This window comes from Marasmius oreades, chromosome 5 (genome assembly GCF_018924745.1).
Source record: "Marasmius oreades isolate 03SP1 chromosome 5, whole genome shotgun sequence".
In the NCBI taxonomy this organism is placed as follows: domain Eukaryota; kingdom Fungi; phylum Basidiomycota; class Agaricomycetes; order Agaricales; family Marasmiaceae; genus Marasmius; species Marasmius oreades.
Window position 1 is genome coordinate 3,786,410 of NC_057327.1, and position 20,017 is coordinate 3,806,426.

General features: G+C 47.1%; 7 protein-coding genes across 8 annotated transcripts; 5 read left to right on the forward strand and 2 right to left on the reverse strand.

Annotated features, from left to right (window-relative positions):
• Nucleotides 1-5,159: 5,159 nt before the first annotated feature.
• Nucleotides 5,160-6,530, forward strand: E1B28_009382 (uncharacterized protein; the record flags this gene model as incomplete). Its single annotated transcript, XM_043154274.1, has 3 exons — nt 5,160-5,219; nt 5,268-5,716; nt 5,775-6,530. The coding sequence occupies exons 1-3, from the start codon at nt 5,177-5,179 to the stop codon at nt 6,528-6,530; spliced, it is 1,248 nt and encodes a 415-aa protein (XP_043009565.1). The 5' UTR covers nt 5,160-5,176.
• A 1,742-nt stretch (nt 6,531-8,272) lies between these two features.
• Nucleotides 8,273-8,828, reverse strand: E1B28_009383 (uncharacterized protein; the record flags this gene model as incomplete). The annotated part of the gene is made up of 2 exons (XM_043154275.1): nt 8,273-8,704; nt 8,757-8,828. 2 exons carry the CDS (start codon nt 8,826-8,828, stop codon nt 8,273-8,275), a joined length of 504 nt encoding a protein of 167 aa, XP_043009566.1.
• Nucleotides 8,829-9,353: 525 nt separating this feature from the next.
• Nucleotides 9,354-10,422, reverse strand: E1B28_009384 (uncharacterized protein; the record flags this gene model as incomplete). The annotated part of the gene is made up of 4 exons (XM_043154276.1): nt 9,354-9,599; nt 9,667-9,878; nt 9,930-10,334; nt 10,401-10,422. The coding sequence occupies 4 exons, from the start codon at nt 10,420-10,422 to the stop codon at nt 9,354-9,356; spliced, it is 885 nt and encodes a 294-aa protein (XP_043009567.1).
• A 246-nt stretch (nt 10,423-10,668) lies between these two features.
• On the forward strand, nt 10,669-12,226 carry E1B28_009385 (uncharacterized protein). Of its 2 annotated transcripts, none has more exons than XM_043154277.1 (3): nt 10,669-10,725; nt 10,773-11,209; nt 11,268-12,226. In XM_043154277.1, exons 1-3 carry the CDS (start codon nt 10,671-10,673, stop codon nt 12,039-12,041), a joined length of 1,266 nt encoding a protein of 421 aa, XP_043009568.1. In that variant the 5' UTR covers nt 10,669-10,670; the 3' UTR covers nt 12,042-12,226. The 2 variants fall into 2 exon arrangements, with proteins under 2 accessions (XP_043009568.1, XP_043009569.1); XM_043154278.1 differs by having other exon boundaries at nt 10,792-11,209.
• A 662-nt stretch (nt 12,227-12,888) lies between these two features.
• On the forward strand, nt 12,889-13,530 carry E1B28_009386 (uncharacterized protein; the record flags this gene model as incomplete). The annotated part of the gene is made up of 4 exons (XM_043154279.1): nt 12,889-12,900; nt 12,967-13,145; nt 13,199-13,340; nt 13,393-13,530. 4 exons carry the CDS (start codon nt 12,889-12,891, stop codon nt 13,528-13,530), a joined length of 471 nt encoding a protein of 156 aa, XP_043009570.1.
• An 823-nt stretch (nt 13,531-14,353) lies between these two features.
• E1B28_009387 (uncharacterized protein) lies at nt 14,354-14,851 on the forward strand (the record flags this gene model as incomplete). The annotated part of the gene is made up of 3 exons (XM_043154280.1): nt 14,354-14,395; nt 14,456-14,751; nt 14,806-14,851. 3 exons carry the CDS (start codon nt 14,354-14,356, stop codon nt 14,849-14,851), a joined length of 384 nt encoding a protein of 127 aa, XP_043009571.1.
• Nucleotides 14,852-16,209: 1,358 nt separating this feature from the next.
• Nucleotides 16,210-18,361, forward strand: E1B28_009388 (uncharacterized protein). The gene is made up of 5 exons (XM_043154281.1): nt 16,210-16,287; nt 16,351-16,740; nt 16,801-16,917; nt 16,978-17,133; nt 17,198-18,361. The coding sequence occupies exons 2-5, from the start codon at nt 16,368-16,370 to the stop codon at nt 18,220-18,222; spliced, it is 1,671 nt and encodes a 556-aa protein (XP_043009572.1). The 5' UTR covers nt 16,210-16,287; nt 16,351-16,367; the 3' UTR covers nt 18,223-18,361.
• Nucleotides 18,362-20,017: the final 1,656 nt, after the last annotated feature.

The window sequence follows — 20,017 nt, forward strand, 5'->3', positions numbered from 1 at the left end:
CTTTATCACTGTCATTACTGGTGACGATGTTGTATCGGTTATTAGGGCTAAAATCAGACGCGGTCTCGACATCGCGGTCATGTGGCTAGTGGCAACACCGTGTTTCCTCGAATGGTAGAGACCTGAAGTACTGATGGTTGAATCAAATCGGGCGCGTGCGCGTACGTGATCATCTGAATTATATATCAGATCATATTGGAGTGTTCTTCGTATTTAAAATCAGAATATTAGCCTTCAAAAGCTCAGCCGCTCGCCTTCGATCGTTCAAATGTCGACACCGTACTCCAGGAAACTCGGAGTTGGTTATCAAGTGTTGTCAATGTTCCTGAGGCCTGAGTTCATAGAGGAACCAGGGTAAGGATCGAGCGACCTAACGTTAACAGCTCCACCTTCAAGAGATGGTGGCGGTCGTTGCGTTTCCGTGAGACGAGGAGTATTTTGGACTTCCCCACATCTTTCACTTTCACCGGGGTCTTATGTCTTTTCGGTGATTTTGGTGATGAAACTACCCTTCCCCTTCCTCTTTCTTGTAAGTTGTTCCGAGAACAAGTACGATCACCGGAATACTACCCTCAGTAGTTATAAGTAGAAATTGATCATGGAGACCACCCTCGAAACAGCAGAGTCAGGTTAAAAACGGTTCAATCGAAATGATTCGAACAAAGATTTATCTCTGCGGGAGCTCGGGAAAAGGTCCCTCTAGAGTCCAAGGTGATCAGAAGCTTCGATATGGACAATAGGGACTAAAAATAATCTAAGAGGAGTACTTAAGCGACCCACAATGATCTTTCCAAGTAGGGTGGGTAGGCTCGTAGTCATAACCAGAAATTACCTTCTAGCAATTGCATTCTGTCCGGTCACGCACTGGCGAGCGTATTCTCTGAGGGTTCTTTACTGGATCCGCAACTTGATGCTTCATAGATTCGGAGAGCTCTACTTATCGAACTGTGGAAGGAGGTTCAAGACCTTACTACTTATGTAGACGAAATGAGATATATATCTTGTTTATTAACTTGCATTTCGAAACGTTCCTCGGTCTTCAAGAATGTGCATAATATCGTTCAAGGGCTTTTGTTCATTATAGCAAACATATATGATGTACGACACGATCGCAGTAATGAACCCCGCGTTGGACCTGGAACTTCTCTCAGAATGGGCACAGTTCGATCCTCCCGATTAAAGTTAGCGTCGATCGTTGAATCGTGATTGATGTTCTTGACCTCCCGGTAAGGAGGGGGGAAAGCGGAAGTTCAGTTGGATGTTCATCCCGTCCTGGGGTAATTACGGCCGCAGATTTGGAAAATGCCTTGATCTTTCACTGAAGGCTCGAGCCAGGGTGTCAAGCTTCATGATCAAGTTTCAATATTCGGGCTGAAGCTTTATGTGGCATGCCTTCACTGTTCCAGTGTGTAGGGGTAGAAAGAGGTTGGTATTCCGGACAACGAGCAGCCGGTGGCGGGTGAAGATTGAGAGTAAAAGAAGGGTGATACTACGCAGTACTGAGGCATGAAATCGGAGGAATACGAGTTCCGGGTTCCCACGACGTCCTCACAGCTGACGGCAGAGTGTGTCACCATCTCTTCGTACACAGACAAGATGGATCAGGATCGAAATTAGTTGAATCCAGAACGAGACACGGGCCAACTAAAAAACAAAAATTCTTCACAACAGCTGAGAAGGAACATGATGAGAGAGCCAAGAATCAACTTATTGGAAGGACTCACAGGAAAAGATGGAATTAAGGGAAGCTGGGATTCAGAGAGCCGGAAAAAGTTTGAACTTTAAGTGTACGTTGGGTGGGTGATGAATCGATGATATGCGATGAACAGAAGAGATTGGGCAGCTACGGCATGAGGTCCCTTTCACGTAGGGTTATAAATGGGGACGAGTAGCTCTGGCATCTTGAACCGTTTTGCTCCAGAGATTAGATTGAGAGATAGGATAGGGGTCGTTGGTAAAGAGAAATTTTCTCTCCGGATCGGAGGGGAAGTTGCTAGCCGAGGGTGAAGAAAAAAGAGGAGGCTACGGTGAGCATAGGTATCGTAGGTATCGTGAGGCAAGGCGAGGACGAGCCTATCTGACGTTCTTACCAGAAGAAGATCCGGAACGTCACCGCTGGTATCGCTTGTTAAACCGCCGAAAAGAATTAGTGAGCGAGAGGGGTTCCGCATATCTTGGCGAGAGTAAGATCTCGGAAATTAGATGATACGTACTCATGCGCGAATGGTGGCGGCAATGAACCTTGAACTTTGGGTTCTCGAGCGGGAGCTTACTCGGAAGTTGGAACATTAGTTTGCAATTTGTAACGGAAAAGCAAGGCAAGACTGGAGCTAGAATCAGGCCAACTGGTGATCAAATTTCGGGAATCTGGATTGTTTGATCAAATATCGTCACGGGGCGTATTTTTCAAGTGCATCTTGACGGGAGATTAACGCCTGTATCTGTTAAGTTGCTGGATAGTGCCATTGAGATAGTGGACTTCGTCAAGAGTAGAAGAATGTGTCGTGACGCAATCAGTTTGCATCTTTTTTATGTTAATTTCCTAAAAGACAATTCTTCGCCCATGGACAACATATATTGGAAGAGCGCTTGAAGAGTGTCGAATAGAGTCCTGGTTTCTCCGTGACGATATAATACCATAAGCCATCTTGCGACGACATTTCGTAAGGGAAGTTGAGGATGAGACACGGGTCAACTAGAATTTCTCCACAGCATCCAGGAAGAAACAAAGATATCTGGGATTGCAGGGGGAAAGGCAAAACAGCAGTAAAGGAAGCCGGGTTTTCAGAGAGCCGGAGGGAATTTGAGCTCGAAGCGTATGTTAGGTGGAGGATGTTATACTACGACAGAGGCACTATGGAGATTCAGACAAGGACCAGATGAGATTAGACGGTATAATCCGACTCAGCCGTCCAAGGGAAGATGACCTGCTCTGTAAGCCGAGTATTCTAGCTTGAGAAATTAATCTGGGTGCGCCATCTCAGAATCCAGAGATCTGGCAGATTGAGATAGAGAATAGATGGGTCGAGGATGATAGATCGAAAATTTCTCTCCAGATCAGAGGGATTGCAAAGTTATGCTTCCTGTGTATAAAAAGAGAGAGAAAGGGAAGAAGTCGAATTCGGTATCGTAAGGTAAGAAGGACGAAGTCTGTCTGCAATAGGTGGTGGAATAAATCGACACGTCCGCCATGTCATGTGTACTGTGACTAAGCGTGAATTTCCCGCGCTTCAATGTTGAACGTTTGAACCACGATGTGCATCTGCGTATATTTACCAATCAGGTATTGTATTATACTTGAACACCGTTTCTCTTCTATGTCATTCAATCTTTCTTTGTTAGTACCTGGGATTTACACTTTGCATTCGACAGCATTTCAGATAAAATGAACGATACATGTGATCGGATGCTAGGAACCATTGACGGTTTCTTAACCACACTCAAGGCCTATGACTTGCCTATGACTATCGAGGGTCCTGTTATCTGTGCCACTTACAGTATACAGGATCCTGATGATTTAGAGTCTCCCTGCATCCCTCAGGGTTCGAATTAAATTATCTGTCCCTGGTACCGAGCTCTGCTATCGCCTCTTCCTCTGAACACCCTATGGCCCGCGGCGCCAAGAGTCGGTATCTATCGATATCTATTATCTATCAGCCCAGCTTTGCTAACTTCTTTCATGCGATCTCAATCCGACAGCCCTCGGTTGGTACATGCCGTATGTCCTCCTTTAAGCGCTTGCTCGATGCTACATGGCTCCCTAGAACATTCTAGGAATCCTTCAAATCTCGGCCACAACCTACCTACCGCGCTTGATACCATCACTGCCACTCAATCAATATCACTTGGCGAACAAGGTAATGCAACTACTGTGGCTTTCGTCGGTATTTTGGAAGCGCTATCCTCGGGAAGCAGCGGCTTTGACGAGATTCTAGGAGCAGTGAAGTTGTTCAAATCATATGGCACTGTTTCCACCTAGTAGCGAGCGAATGCGAAGTTTCTAATAGAATTTCTTGGCTCCCCGACTTTCAAACCTTCCAAACTTCAGAAATATGCCATCTATCCGCTTTTCTAGGGATCCTTACTCGCCGGCAACCGCTAGTTCGTCTCTGTTTGCGCTATGCCGGGTTGTTCCAAGTTCTAGAAAACGGCACATTGCCGCTATTTTAGTTCTAGGGGTCCCTTTTTCATGACTCCGCTCAAAAGCAAGAACCAGAATACAGCACGGAAAGTGCGAAAACCACCACCACCATAAACGCTGTTCCATTCTGGTCGTTGTCTTTCAGCGCTGTGAAAGTCTGAACAGGCTGAGAAACTCAAATTGACACCTTGAATGCTTGTAGGAAAACCTGTCTATCTATCCCCAAGCCGCTATATCTACAAACATTTACCCGATCTCGCGCCAAGCGGTCCTAGCTTCTTCAAAATTCAAATGTTCAGGTACACAGGTCTTTTGGGCTCCTCGCAGAACGAATGGTTCTCTTGTACGGCACTTTTTTTGAGCGAGTACAACGCAGTACCAAGTGATTTGAGCGGTATGCGACAGCTTGCAGGATCAAGTACGCATTTACGCGCGCGATTCCGATGAATAGTGCTGGATATGAAGTTCCGAAACCTATTGGCATGCTTAAGCTTAACTGACCCAAGTTGCGATTTTATGCCAGTATGGTGCTCTTGTTGCTTGCGGGCTTCAGTTATGGAATGATCGACTACGAAGTTTGGGACTCGAGCTTTGAATGACTTCCTGGATGTTGGATGACGTCGAGCATTATGCTCAATCTTTCTAGACTGTTGAATGGGAGTTGCAGGTGTTGGTGTCCAGCAGGGTAGAGAGGGTCGAAGATAGAAGACGGAAGGAGAATAATCTACGCAACGATGGAACGATGGAACGAGAGCAGTCGGACGGTCCTGGACCGGGTGATTGTAATTGTAAAGCGGTCACCTGTTAATGTCACCTTCGAATCCCCACTGACTCAGGAATATTCGACTCTACCCTCGCGTTTTCAGCCAATTAAACTGGTCGGACCTCAGTTACCATGCCTTGGAATCCGAGGTGGAGACTTGTCAGAAGCGAGCGGCCAGGAAGCGTCAATGATGTCGCACGTGCATTGATTGTTTTCACGTGGATAGATTTGGCAGTGGCAGTACGCTGTTGAACCGTTGAACCGAACTCGCCATGATCAAGAACGCCCTGAACAGCGCACCGAGGCCCCACACTCGTAGGTCACTTTGGTTCTCTACACGACAATAGCTCATATTATTCCAAGTCGTGATACTTTTATTTAGACTGAAGCTGATTCGAGTGCACCTTCCCCATCGGTACATCTTGAAAGACCTCCTAGCGGAAGTTTTATACTCTGGCAAACACGATCTCCCGGCTGAAATCGAGACCATTATGCAACCGTACAAGCCTCGAAACCTACGCTTCTTTACCCCGCACTTTCCTCTTCCCATCCATGACCTCAATAGTATACCAGACAGTGACGATTTGAAAGGCCTTCTAATGCTGGACGCTGACACTAGGTCAACGATAAGCTGCGCAGGTTACCATCTTCCGTCTGATGGATCATGTCTTAACCTGGTCGTAGAGGAACCTCTCCCCATCGAGGAGCATTCAGAGGAAGGCCGTACGCAACTCAGGTCACGATTCAGGTCACGAGAGGCCATTGTTTACTTAAATCAGCACAACATTGAACTCAAGTTCACCGGACTTTCGGTGAGTTGCTCTCACTTCATTGAACGTGTATCTTACTAACTGTGTTCCATGCTGCCAGGCGGGGATTGGGTATCTAGGAGAGGAGGAAAATCAAGTGTGGTGCAAACTCATCGGAGAAGGCGAACTAGAGACATTCAGAACCCTCGAACCGTTGAACCCATCTGCCCATCATATCGTGGCGCTCCTTTTACCACCCCACCACCTCCCGACAGGCCAATACCTGATCACCATGCCCGACTATGGTCATGATTTAAACTGGGTGAGCATGGTCTTCAAAGAACGACTGGCAGGGACGAGAATACGTATCATTGCTCACCAACTTTGCGAAGCTATCCAATTTCTACACTCCAACAACCTCTATCATCTCGACATCAAGCCGCAGAACCTGACCATCGACCACCACACCTCAAATCTCACCGTGATAGATCTAGGCTGGGTAATGTATGCACCGCCGCCTTGTGTCATTGAAGGACCGGCAGGTACTTCTGGGCTTGTCGCACCGGAGGTACAGCGTTGGTTCGATTGGGAAGAAACGGAAGACGGAGACCCACCTCCGTTCTATAATCCCCAGAAAGCTGACGCTTGGGCGATAGGGAACGTGATCCGCATTTTATTGGACAAGGCAGATGATATTGTTGGAGAGTATCTGCTCGAACCCTTCAGCGAGTGGATGATGGACGAACGGCCTTCTATGGACACCGCGCTAGCGAAACTTGAGGATCTTTTTTACCCTCCAATGCCCACACGGTCAACCTCGGCTTTAGACAGTACTGACATTTCTTTTTCCTCGTCACCACTCGTCAAGACTGTTTGATTTTCGCTATTAACTATTATTATTATTATTATTAGGAATTTAAATCCTTCTCTGGACCCCGTAGGATGCCGAAGGACCCGACGTACATGTATAATGTGTCTATTTTATGTACGTCAACGCATGTCGAATGTGGCCGTTCCCGAAATCCTTAGCCAACGCCTAATGTGCCCACCGCCATCAGCCCTTATACATATGTCAGTGGGAAGGCAAAGGCGAAAACTAACAACACCTCATGGCACCCCACCCGATACACGTCCAAAAAAACTACCTAGTACTTGCTACTCTTTTTTTTCTTGCATCGCACTTTCAGATTTCCAACCTCTCAGTTCCAGTAATTTGCACTCGTACTGCATCGTGTCTACCGGTTACATTTTTAATATCTTTTTTGTAAGACTATCATAGAGAACCATTTCGACATGATAGATATTACGGAGCATGGTCCCACATGGGAACCGCCATGTGGCCAGACGGAGCCTCGATTTCCTTCGGCCGTGGCAGTGCACTCACGCGGGTGTTTTTGCTTGTACCATTCACTCATTATCCATCTATCTATCGACGTCAAGTACCTGACTCAAAGGTGAAATCTTTTGGGAGAAGGTTCGTGTTAAACTTATATGATTTTGGCTCTAAGCTTACCAAAACCCAGGTCATGCGGAAACCTCGTTCGAACCTTCGGAAGATACCAGCCTAAAAGTCGTCGCGGTTCAGCTTGTCGTTGGATGTTGAAACTTCCGCCTCGTATCCAGTGAGCCTTTTGATTCTTGATACGTCGATTCTATGCTTACGCATTACAATCTGATGCAAGGCTTCATCACACGCGACGTAAACGAGGAGGAAAAAGGCGTTTCTCCAACCCAGAAGCTTAGGTCTTCCCTCCGAATACATGCACATACGATGCGACAGCCTGTCCGCAATCTACAGAGCCGAGCTTGAATCAGAGTGAGGACTGTTTGAAATTGATGGTCGCTATGCCTGTCCGAGCGAAAGAAGGAATAAGTTACCTGTAATGGTGCTTCTAAGTTCTCGACGAAGCTGATTTTACCACATACTTAAGGTGGGACATATCAATAACCCAGCGTATGATCCTGAAAATTCAAGTTTATGTCGATGGGATCCCTCAACTGCTTCACACCCCGACTGTCGTTCATCTGAATTCTCAGAAAGGCCAGATTGCTCCACAGACACTTCAGTTCGAGGAGGAAGCTCGTGTAGCTGTAAAGACGGATGGTATACCATCACTGGTCACAGGAAGGGTTGTTTTTTATCGGGTGAAGAGTCTACCTCCGCATTAATGGAAGGATATGCGACCTTTTCCAACATCCAGAGGCGGAGAAGGTAAACAACGAAGCGAAGGTACTTGTACATCCGGAACGGCGAAGTGATTTCTGTTGCTGGCGTTGACCCCATCAGCACAACTGGTGTCGAGTGACTTAGATGGCGTCGCTGTAGATGCTGGGATTGATTTTGAGGGAGGTTCTGTAGGGTGAGCTTTTTTCAAGTTTGATCTTCGACTTTTCCCGTTCCTCAGCCAACATCAGAATACTATTGACTTATGCTCGATTTACAAAAAGAGTGTGCAGTACATGGCAATTCATGATCAAACATCATACTATTTACATCATTGCATCCAGACTTGAACGTTGAACGTTTGAACGGCCAGTCGTACCGAAGAAAATCGTCAATTGGAATCTACTGAGTCTATGCCGTCACTGGTCAGCAACTCAAAACAAAGATACACCTGCTCAAATTTCCCTATCCTCCGGTACTGATGGATGCAGCACTCGGGTAGTCAGTCGTGTAGTCCTTGAGCCTGAGGCTGAAATGGAACGAGGTTTCACGCCCATATTGGGCTTTGGTTGGTTCCAGTTCGGAGCTTTTGGCTTGGTCTTCGACTTGGATGCCCGTGCTGACTCCGTAGCTCTGGAAGCAGAAACGGTATCCGAACAGCTCTGCACCATCGTTGAGAAATCTTCGGATGATTGAAGAACCTCCGCAAGCTGGGTACGCTTTTCCAAGGGGTACATTTCATCCAGGAATGCCCGGATGTCATGCAAGAGCTTCACAAGTTTGACAGCTGAGTTGGTTGGTACCCTCTTCACTTGCTTGTTGCCTTGAGCATTGTACACAGTCTTCATCTGGCTGCAGAGATTGAACTCGATTTTCTCTTGATGGATCTGATGAGCCCGGTTAGTGAGCTGGACAACGTTGAAAAAGAGCTGAAAATACAGGAATTTTTTCGGCTTCCATTGACTGGTTGGGATGATATTTCGATGAAAGAATGTGAACCGTGGCCAGCATGGACCTGTCCAGGTAGATCGCGATAGTGATGACATCATTATCGCCGGCCGCTATTCCATACACTGATACAGGTTAAGAAGGCGATTAACACCACACGCCTGTCCTATCATTCTGAAATGATCTCCCGAGTTGTTGTTCGAGTCCACTTCACAAAAAATAACTGGTATTCCATAGAAAATAACCATGGAATCGGGGCGAAATGTGACATGGATACGGGCTTTCTCAGTCATTGGGATAGTTCTGGTGAGGAAGGTGAAGCCAGCCTGGTCCCTATACTACGAGGTGAGATGCGAAGACTGGAAGGGAAACAAAAGCCTAGTACTCACTCCTTCACCCGGAAAACCAAGTCAGCTTTCCTTGGACAAGAATGTGCCGATCCTTGTTCATCTTCCGGCCCTGTTCCACTCGCAGGTTTATTCAACTCCTCTATATATACCTCTTCAACGCTCTCTTTTCCATATTCGTCTTCGCTATCGCTGGCCACCTGATCTTCCTGGAAAGATCCTCTGTCGGAAAAAATATCATTCAAGAGGGGAAGTAACAAGCTGCCTTTGGCAGACGATGATACTGAGTCATCCGAGGAGTACGCATCCGCACGCTTGTAAATCGGTAGAAGTTTGGATGTGAGCGTCTTGATACGGAGCGGTCTGGGGCTTTGGAAACGTCGTCGATTTCAAACCAGCCTTTGCCAGCCCGTCTGAGTTGTTTTAAGTGAAATTTGTCGAGGATTGTGTAACGTGATCCTGAAGTAACGCCTTTGGACAACGCGAGCTATAGGTGTGGCAAGACATGTTTGTGATGAAAAGAGACGATAGCGTAACGATAGATCACTACTCACATGAATTCGAAAGGGCCTGACGATGTTATGTTTGTTCCAAAGCTTTTCCTGGGCGAGGGGCGACGGTGACGCCGTTGATTCGCAGCCGGGTAGTCGAAGGTTACTCGCTACGTCAACTTCGGTAAATTTTGCGTTACCTTGCGCACAGGATACCTGAAGTGCTGAGTATGGCTTTGGGTATATTTCTTGGACGCGTTGTATAGGGATTGATCCTGGTCAAAAATATTAGTTATCGTGAATATGAAATGAACAGGCAGACGCACCCGTGACATAAAATACTACACTGATAAATCCTAACGTAAATTCCGGTTCTAGCAAGTGTGGAGCTTGTGCTGAGAAACAGTTAATGAGTAGAGATGTCTTCTTGAGGTCCCGTAGAAGCAAGGAGTGAAGGGCCATTGCCTCAAAGTCGGTGAAGGAATCTGGATCCGAAATCTTCAGAAGTTTGTTTAACTGCGAAAGATTTCTCTCCGGGGGCACGAGGACACGAAAAGAAGAGAACCTCGGTGACTGAGAATCATGGTCCGTCGTCTGCCGAGTTTCCTTCCGTCCGTAGATCAAAGGGCGGGCTTCGAGGAGTAACTCCTCGAACTTAGTCGTCGGGTTGGCTATGAATTGAAGTGTCTCGACGGCGCCATTTGGTGAGTTCAAGATAAGTTGAAGCATCACTAGATTGGAGAACAGGATGGTTAAAAGAAAAGGAGAGAACTTCAAGAGGAATAGGTTGAACACACCTTCATTGCGGGTATCAGTCATGTTCGAGCTATGTTGATTTCACTGCCAGTATTCCGAGGTGGTGGGCACTGGAGAGTCAGACTATCCCGAAGTCGAGGGGAGGACTCAGGCAACTGAGGACAACCTGACTTTATACGTTCATGGTGGTTATTGTGCTACCATTCCAGGCATGGGCTAAGGGTCCGAGAGCAAGACCCACTGAACGGAAGCGACGAGTCACCCAGGGTCGCTCTTGATCAGCATCACGTGGGTGGGTAAGTGGCTGTACGATGTTGAACTTTGAACGAAACTCCCACCATCGCGTCATGAGCAAGCCCCATACTAGTAAGCGACTTCGTTTCTGTGCATGACGGTAGCTGAGATTATTCAAGTTGTGATACTCTTATTTAGACTGAAGCTGATTCAAGTGCACATCTCTCGTTGGTCTTACTTGAAAGACCTCCTCGCGGATATCTTATACTCTGACAAACACCATCTCCCGGCTGAAATCAAGACCATTATGCGGCCGTACAAGCCTCGAAATCTACGCTTCCTTACCCCGAAACTTCCATTTTATATCCGGGACCTCAATAGCATACCGGACAGGGACGATTTGAAAGATTTTTTACTGCTGGACGCCGACAACGGAACAACGATAAGCTGCGCAGCTCCCCATCTTCCCTCCGATGGATTATATCTTAGCCTGGTCGTAGATGAACCTCTCCCGATTGAGAAACTTTCAGAGAAAGGCGGTGTGCGGTTCAGGTCACGAGAGATTGTTATTTACTCAAATGAGCACAACATTGAACTACAGCCGGCCGGACGTTCGGTGAGTTGCGCCCAGTACATTGTAGGTATATTTTAATAAACGTGCTTTACGCTACCAGGCGCGGGCTGTTTCCGGTTATCTAGGAGAGGAGGAGAATCGAGTGTGGTGCAAACTCATCAGAGAAGGCGAACTAAAGACATTCAGAACCCTCGAATCATTGGATCCATCTACCCATCATATTGCGATGCTCCTCTTACCACCTCACCACCTCCCGACAGACCAATACCTGATCACCATGCCCGACTATGGTTTTGATTTGAGCATCGTGACCATGGTCTTCAAACGACGACTGGCAGGGACAAGAATATACATCATCGCTCGCCAGCTTTGCGAAGCTATCCAATTTTTACACAATAACAACCTCTATCATCTCGACATCAAGCCGCAGAACCTGGCCATAGACGACCTCACTTCGGATCTCACAGTGATAGATCTAGGCTGGGTAATGTATGCACCGCCGCCTTGTGTCATTGAAGGACCGGCAGGTACTTCTGGGCTTGTCGCACCGGAGGTGCAGCGTTGGTTCGATTGGGAAGAAACGGAAGAGGGAGACGCGCCTCCGTTCTATAATCCTCAGAAAGCTGACGCTTGGGCGATAGGGAACGTGATCCACATTTTATTGGACAAGGCAGATGATATTGTTGGAGAGTATCTGCTCGAACCCTTCAGCGAGTGGATGATGGAAGAAAGGCCTTCTATGGATGCCGCGCTAGAGAAACTTGAGGACCTTTTCGATCCTCCAATGGCTGCACATAGTAGAAATGGGTCGACCTCAACTTTGGACAGTACCGACATCTCTTTTTCCTCATTGCCAGTCGTCACGGCCTTCTGATCGTTATTCCATCCGTAGTTGCTACTGTAAATTTCACATTATTTTTTCTGCGTCACACATTGTCCGCCCCCGCAATTCCACCCATCATCCGGTAATTGCACTCGCACTGTATCTTATCCACTCCATAGCTTCCATCTACATTATCTCTGTACTTAGACTAACCACGAACCTTGAACCATGACACGATCGAGAATAAGAGGAGTAAATGGGAAGGTGTGGAAAGAAATATTGGATTAGCTTGGCTGTAGGCGGTGGAATGAGATATGAACAAGAATGTCAAATATTCATGGCTACTTTTCAAGAAACTCGTCCTGGGTCGGATCTTGGTATAATGATCAGACCCGGTTTCAAAAGCATCAGAAATGACCGGAACATGGAGTCGTCCAAAAGATAACGGTACACATGTGTTGTCACACCCAATCCCAGTGACCGTGGCAACGCTATTGAGAAGATGGACGGTGTTCTTGTTCTTAGCATCGTCGCGCACAACGGGGAATGACGATGGCTGAACATTCGATTTCAAATTGAGTCCTACTCGACAAGGAAAATTACTTGATAATCTGGTAGTGTTACGAGTAGTGTGATAGAATTCGGTCGGCCGTGGCGTTAGAATCCCGAGGACCGTGCTGTGCAGCGATCCGTGGCAAGTGAGGAACAAACCCTGCAGATATTTCAAAACTGGTATGGAGTTATTATCATGAAATCAAAATACCTCTTTAACGATAATATGCGAATTGGTTGCGTAGTGTTTGCATTGGTTTTTGTGGGTCCATGATCGTTCGGATCGAGTGACACGTCACATCTTGTTACATCCGCGTGTTGAACGTTGAGCTCTTTGTCCTCCACCATGTTTTTTCCTGTATGCTCTCCTGTTCTTTTTACCGCTCATAAAATGTACCAACACGCAACATCTGTTCTTTATCAGGTGCAAAAACGTTCTTCTTCGTCGAGTCTGATCCACAAAATTCGCTCTTCCCTCTCAGCGGTCTCAAACTCTTCGAGGGAAAACCAAGACAGGGCCTCTTTTGGCCACGAGACTTGCACCATACGAAGGCGCCATACGAAGACGCCTTCCCTTCATATTCCCAAGCATTCAACCATAAAGTAGGTTGGTCAAGCCTTGAGCTATCTTTCCAGGACTGAACATTCAAGAATAGCATCAAGGACAGGTTAAGCAAATTCGGAAGCGAAGCATACGATGAGGAGATGAAGCTATTGAACAACATAACCTGGCTGAGCGAACTAGTTCTATGCAAAGACGGAAACATGATAGACGCAGGGGGAAACAAGGGCCGAATGGTGTGTTAAAACATTCCTTTTGGTTATCCGCCAGCTCCAACCCAGATTCAAGGTCAACAAGAATATGCGTGGAATGCAAGAGCTTAGACTTGGAACGCAGTCGATTACAACATATGTTAGCTGGAGGATAGAAGGACGAGATCAGCGGGTATTATCTGATGGCGAGCCGCATCCCGCCTGGGGTCTCTGACGGTGCAAACGCAAATTCTGAGGTTGTCTGGTGAGTCAAGTCTTATGGGGGTTCGGGTTCCTTCATCGTTCTTACAGTTCTGGTCGTTTCCCTTTTCCAGGTGCGCCAGAAACCTGAAGTATTCCCCGCTCTCTGTGGAAACGCAATGGGTTCAGGTCAACCGCTCGAGTTTGCGGCCGATTCATTCAATGTCACACTTTATACCGGCGACACCCAGACTCTCTATCAATGTGATACTCGGGAGCTCCTCAATGCCAGACCTGCTGAAATCGTCGGCATCAGCATGACACAGTACCGGCTCTCCCTGGAGAAGTTAGACTCTATCCCTCACTCGTTTCCCAAGAATTTGTGCAAACGAGCGACTGGATGTTTTGCAAAATGCAGACATGATTGCCCCAGATCTCCACAGGAGTGGATATGCTACTTATTTGGCCGGCCGCTGGTATCGAGATCAGCGTAATTTGTCCGTTCCTGTGCCGAAGACTGCGCACCTTTTGACGAGGGAACTCCACAATGCTGTTTACGTTGGGCAACCAGGTACTATCCCCTTCATTGCTACGCAGCTCCTCTCTGAAAATTCCTCTTCCTGATATAGTGGTTTTGACTGTCGCGACCTTCGAGTCACCAAACAACCAGAAGATGTAATTCTGCTCAGGAACATGATGATGGCGGATCATATCGAGCGCTAGGTTCTTGCAAGGCAAGTATGGGGAAGCATTAACCAGGTTTAAGGCGAGGATGGGAGTCGAAGGAGACGAAGGTTATTGCTTTGAAGCATGTATTTGCATCGGTCTGGGGCGCCGAAGACGGGTATCTAAGTACCATGACCGAGTGCTTCAAGAGCATCGTTGAAGAGGAGATCAAGGTACCTATTACTTTTCTCTTTCTAGTCTCTACCCGGTGTTGATGATTTTTCGTACCTTAGACGTGCCTCGTTCGAATGATGGAGATGGAGATGGACCAGCCATCTATGCATATTTTTGTTGTTCATGGTTCCGATGAACTGCGCCTCGTCAGCTCATTCAATGACGAGAGCTATCGGACAAGTCATCGTCTAGCGACGCTCTCCAACACCAGGATGCGGTCTAAGCTTCAGGAGAAACGAACGAGGGAGACGGACACAAACCTTACCTTCCATACCGTCACCGAGACGTTGAAGGAGCTGCTGAATCAGAAGCAATGGGTTGGGGATATATATGAGGACTTGCCGAAACTATACGGGTGCGTATCTCAACGCTCTAACCGCTGCAACAAGTTACTCATCATTCCTTGCAGAAGAAACACATTTCGAACGTTCCTTTCGATATCAGGGTCATCGTAAACGATTCCCTTGCACGGTCTCGTTCGGACAACAGATACCCCCAGAAGATGCTATTCTACCTCCCCGGATCGTCCGACGAAGTGCACCAACGATCAACGTCACCTCCTTCATTCCCCCGATGTCCACCTAACGGCTAGTGAGATCAAGTTTATGCTTGATCCACCACTCGATGATGTCGCTGGAGAGGTCATATTTGCGTGGGGAGCTGATGCAACCCTTCACCGCGGGGCATCGACCAACATTTTTTTCTCCCGATTCCACCCATCAAGTCTCTGTATACGAATCCGAGATCGACTTCTTTGACTCCCGGGTGGCCAGGGGCACCGTCACTCTCCCAAGGGAGGAGGGCAAGATATCTGTTCACTACAACTACCTCAATCTGCCTGCGGCCACGGAGATATACCTCTCCGGATCCTTTTGTATGGACGAGTTTCCGATGCTGAGAGGATTACATGGGAGGAAAGCAATGTCAACGGATCGCTCGACTTTGCGCAGTCAAAGGGTTCAAGTGGATCGACGTCACATTGGGAATGCCTCCCACTCGAAAATGAGGGTGCTCAGACGGTTTTTGGGTTCTGTTGAGGCCCGAACAAGTCTTTAAGAGGAAAACTCGGATTCAAGGTGTCAGAAGCTCCTTCTCAGCACCCTGCCAAGAACGATAGGAACGGCGAGCAGCCGGCAACTGGGTCACCCCCGTCAACATGAAGGTGTCTTCGGGATGTACGGCACGGTTAGTCGGTTCCCGGAGGATATGGTGGATCCATATCCACCGTATGGACACAGTTCTCAACCAGTCACGCACGCTGGACTTTGGGGGTTTTGAAGGGTTGCTGGCCAGGAGGGATGAAAAACTGAAGGATTCTTGAACAACCCCAGTCGATGTATCGTCCTGTACTATCGTGTACGATGTACAATCCTTAGCCCAATAACGCAACGATTGGCACTTTTTCCAACTTTTCTTTGAAAGGAAGAATAAGCTACGCATCTTTAACCAATCTGCCAATCGCGATCGTTTCCTGCCTCCCATGTTTCTGGTTCTATCTGGTATGTTCAAGTTTGCGATCCGTGACTCTCATCGATACTAAGCTGAAATCATCCAATGCATGCAGATAAACCGTCTCATCACCGTTCCTGGTATCCTCTGCTTGCTTAGAGAGTAAATCAGGGAATGCACTGCGCTTTAGGTCGTGTCTGAATTTTCGTTGAAGCGATATCGGTGTCAAGTTTGCTTTGGGTAAAGTCTTTTGTACCGATGGGAGGAGTGACCCGATGGGGGGGTTTTCTTGACAAGAAAAAAAAAGGTTGAGTGGCGCATTTCCCGGGCCGATGCTTTCTCATTAATGCTGACTCACCCGCTTAGCCGTCCGAAATTTGATAGATGTCTGTCGTACGCCTTTGAATCGTTGACTCATGCAATCTTAGTTTATCCTGTTACAGTAAGTTCAACGCCATAATTCTATAAGCTCGTACATATTGATCATAAATCCATCGCGAAATAGCCTTCTGTTCCTCCACCATGCCCTCTTACCTCTCCACAGTTTCGGCTGCAATTCAGCTAGTAGGTTTGACCCTCGTAGCCTGCAAGCCAATAGCCATAGACACCCAGGCCAACATCACTTATCAAGGCATCCAGCACAACGGTGTAGAACAGTTCTTGAATCTTCCATATGGCCGAGATACAGGAGGCCAAAGGCGTTTCTCCAACCCAGAACCTTACGTCTTCCCTCCGAAAACATTCACATACGATGCGACGTTACCTGGTCCTGCCTGTCCGCAATCCACGGAGCCGAGCTTGAATCAGAGCGAGGATTGTTTGAAATTGAGGGTCGCTAGGTCTGTGGGAGCGAAAGAAGGGGATAAGTTACCCGTGATGGTGCTTATATATGGTGGTCAGTCATACCATGTTCTATGTTGTTTCTCGACGAAGCTGATCATACCACGTACATAAGGTGGCCTGTTTTCTGGGCATATCAACAACCCAGCGTATGATCCTGAAAATCTGATCCTCCAATCGGTTCAAAATGGTTTACCTGTCATTTACGCGGCTATGAACTATCGTTTGAACAGTAAGGCTCGGTTGAACTTCATTACCAGATCGTAAAGTTCATGTCATTATTCCATTCCAGTATTTGGCTTTGCGTCGTCGGAACCGCTTCGAGCCAACAAATCTTTGAATCTGGGTCTCAAAGACCAGAGATTGGCACTTGAATGGATACAACAAAACGTTGGTTATTTCGGGGGCGATCCTGAGCGTGTCACCATCTTTGGTCAAAGCTCTGGAGGTGAGTATAAAACTCCGAAGAGCTCTTCTGCCCGGTTCTTACCCACCTGTCGTTAACGCATCAGCGTTGAGTGTAACTCTTCAGATTCTTGCAAATGGCGGTAGTAAGCCGATTCCATTTCACGGCGCAATCGTGGAATCGACCGCACTCGAACCAGGCAGCACCAGTAATATTACGGTTGACACCTACAATGCCGTCGTGGAACTGGCCAGCTGCAACATTGATCACAATCCTCAATCAGCTAGTTCTCTCGAGTGCCTCCGTGCCCTTCCCATGGAGCAACTTCTGAACATTACCATCACTCAACATGATTCGACTGCTGATCAAAACGATGGAGACACGTACTTACCAACCGTAGATGGCGACTTCCTCCCACTTGCCTCCTCTGAGCTCACCCAAAAGGGCATGTTCCCTAAGGTTCCTGTTATGATCGGATGGACGCAGGATGATGCCACCCTGTTCACTAACACCAACATCGATACTTCCTCCGACACGAGGGATTTCATTCACCTCTTCTTCCCGGATCTTACGAACGCCACGCTGTCAGCTCTCCTCACACTCTACCCCTCGTCCGATTTTGCTCCCACCACCAACTTCTCCGCAGAATTCTATCGATCTGCAACGATGTTCCGTGACATACTCCTCGTCTGTCCCTCCTTCCTTTTCGGCCATGCCATGGCCCAAAAGTATCGAGCCGACAATGAGACACCGCCCGTGTACTATTTTGATCAGAATCAAACTGTATACGGGAACTTGATCGAGGGATTAGGCGTTGTGCATTCAGCCGAACTTGCTTATGTTTTCGCCAACTTCAAGGATTTGGTATTTAACTTTACCGGGGATATTCACCCTACTCTCGGAGACTTTGAGCTGCGAAAGCGAGAATCACGATCTTGGAGCAGTTTCGTGAATCGAGGTCGGCCGACGGTAGATGGGCATGAGACTTTAGAGGGATGGGAACTGGCGTACGGAAGCGAGGGCGGAATGTTCGATGCTAAACTCTATGTTATTGGTGGTCCACATGCGGGAATTTCATCTATCGATGGAAACGGAGCCGAATTTGAAGTGGAGAGGCAGAAGCTGAGGTAAAGATGCGAGTTTTTGAACAGAGATGAGATTATTTCCCAATTGAAGTATTAGATATATTATTCTTTGGTTCTAGAATCATTGTGTACGGTTGCTCCCACTAGGAGAATACTTACCAAAAGAAAAATGATTGATTTCACGTGCAACATACCAAGCACTAATGTAACCTTTTAGCATGTGAATTAAGCAATTAAAACTGTGTTAGGCCTCAGTTTCTGATGATTGGGTACCGTCTTATCGAAGAGTTGTAGGTAATACATTAGTGAGCCACGGTAATCCGAGTGAGGGGTGGCTCGAACTCGGGATGCATCAAGGTGTACCCCTGAACCGACAGGAAAGCAATCAGTGGTAGGAATAATTGGTATTCTTTAAGTTGCATGCTTATTTGTGTTATTTAAAAAGTAGCTATACATCGGCGGCCACCTCTAAGGACTCTTAACATAGTACTTGTTTGGTACTTGTGCAAGTTATGACCTTGGCTTCGTTCAATTGTTAAAATTAGTCGTTTTGACATCATTATCTAGTTGAAGGATGTAGTTAGATGTTGGCCTAACTATTGACCTCGACAAGCTGTCAGATGTTGGAATATTTATTACATCTTCTCTTCTAACTCTACTTTATGATTGTTACCACCATTCCATATGCACACCTTTTACTACTATCATTCCACAGTTGACCACAGTCATGCGCAGCAATCTGCAGCAGTACAGACCATACGGTCTTATCTATATTTACCTACTGGACTCAGTATATAAGATGTAGCTAAATGATAATGATAAAGGCAAAGATGCAATGTCATGAACTGAACCAGGAGTAGTACCTGCCGCCGACTTTTTCCTCCTATACGGTCAACTGTGGTTGGACTCGGCATACGATCAAGGGAGATTTCATGTGAAAGAGGTCGATTCATAGGAGAGTACTCCTAAGCTTAGAGAAGGGGTCATCAGTATAGGAGTACAACCCTTTCTACTAGATAGGTATATAAGGAGTACTTAGTGGTAGTATTTCCCTAGAATTTGATCTTATTTGTCCCTCATCCTTTATCCTTTGCCTATCCTTTATCCTTTGCCTCTACCCCACTCACTCTGTCGCTTGACGTCGCCTAGATTGCCTTTATTAGGGGACTCACTGTCTAATCGCAGTCCAGACTCGTCCTAGAGTCCCTCCTCCGGTGATAGAGTATAGGATGGGGTACACATGGATTAGGTTACAGGTATGTGGTACACTACACTGGTGTACGTGGGGTACCGTCTATCATATGTTCTCGTTGTCATTGGAGTACCGACTTGTGAGAGTACGGTCCTCATCGTGGGACACTCTCATCGCCGAAGGACCACTCTCATTATAGGAGTACAGTTCGTCGTATGGCTCACCACACAATTCACAGATATTCACGATACTGGACATCATCATTATTCATTCTTCTTGGTCGCCAGCTCTTGTCATCCTCTATTGCCGATAGGCCCGTAGGATGGTCCGCCAGCATTAGTCTGGAGTACGATCTTGTAGTAGGTCGGAGTACTGGGGTTTGGTACCCCTCGGAGTACGCCCTACGTGGGTGTTGGGTTGTTTTAGGCGTATGCTATCCTCAGTGTCAGGGCTCGAGGCCCGGCATATGCATAGGCGGTAATGGGCGCTGGGAATGATATATCAACCTCTATCCTAAAGAACAAACCAACCTATCAGTGCTATGTGTAGCACTGACCAATCAATCAATCCTCAACAATATAGCTATCCCAGTTGTGAAGAGTCTATCACCACTCAACACCCCAGAAGAATTGCAAGGGTGGAAATCCTT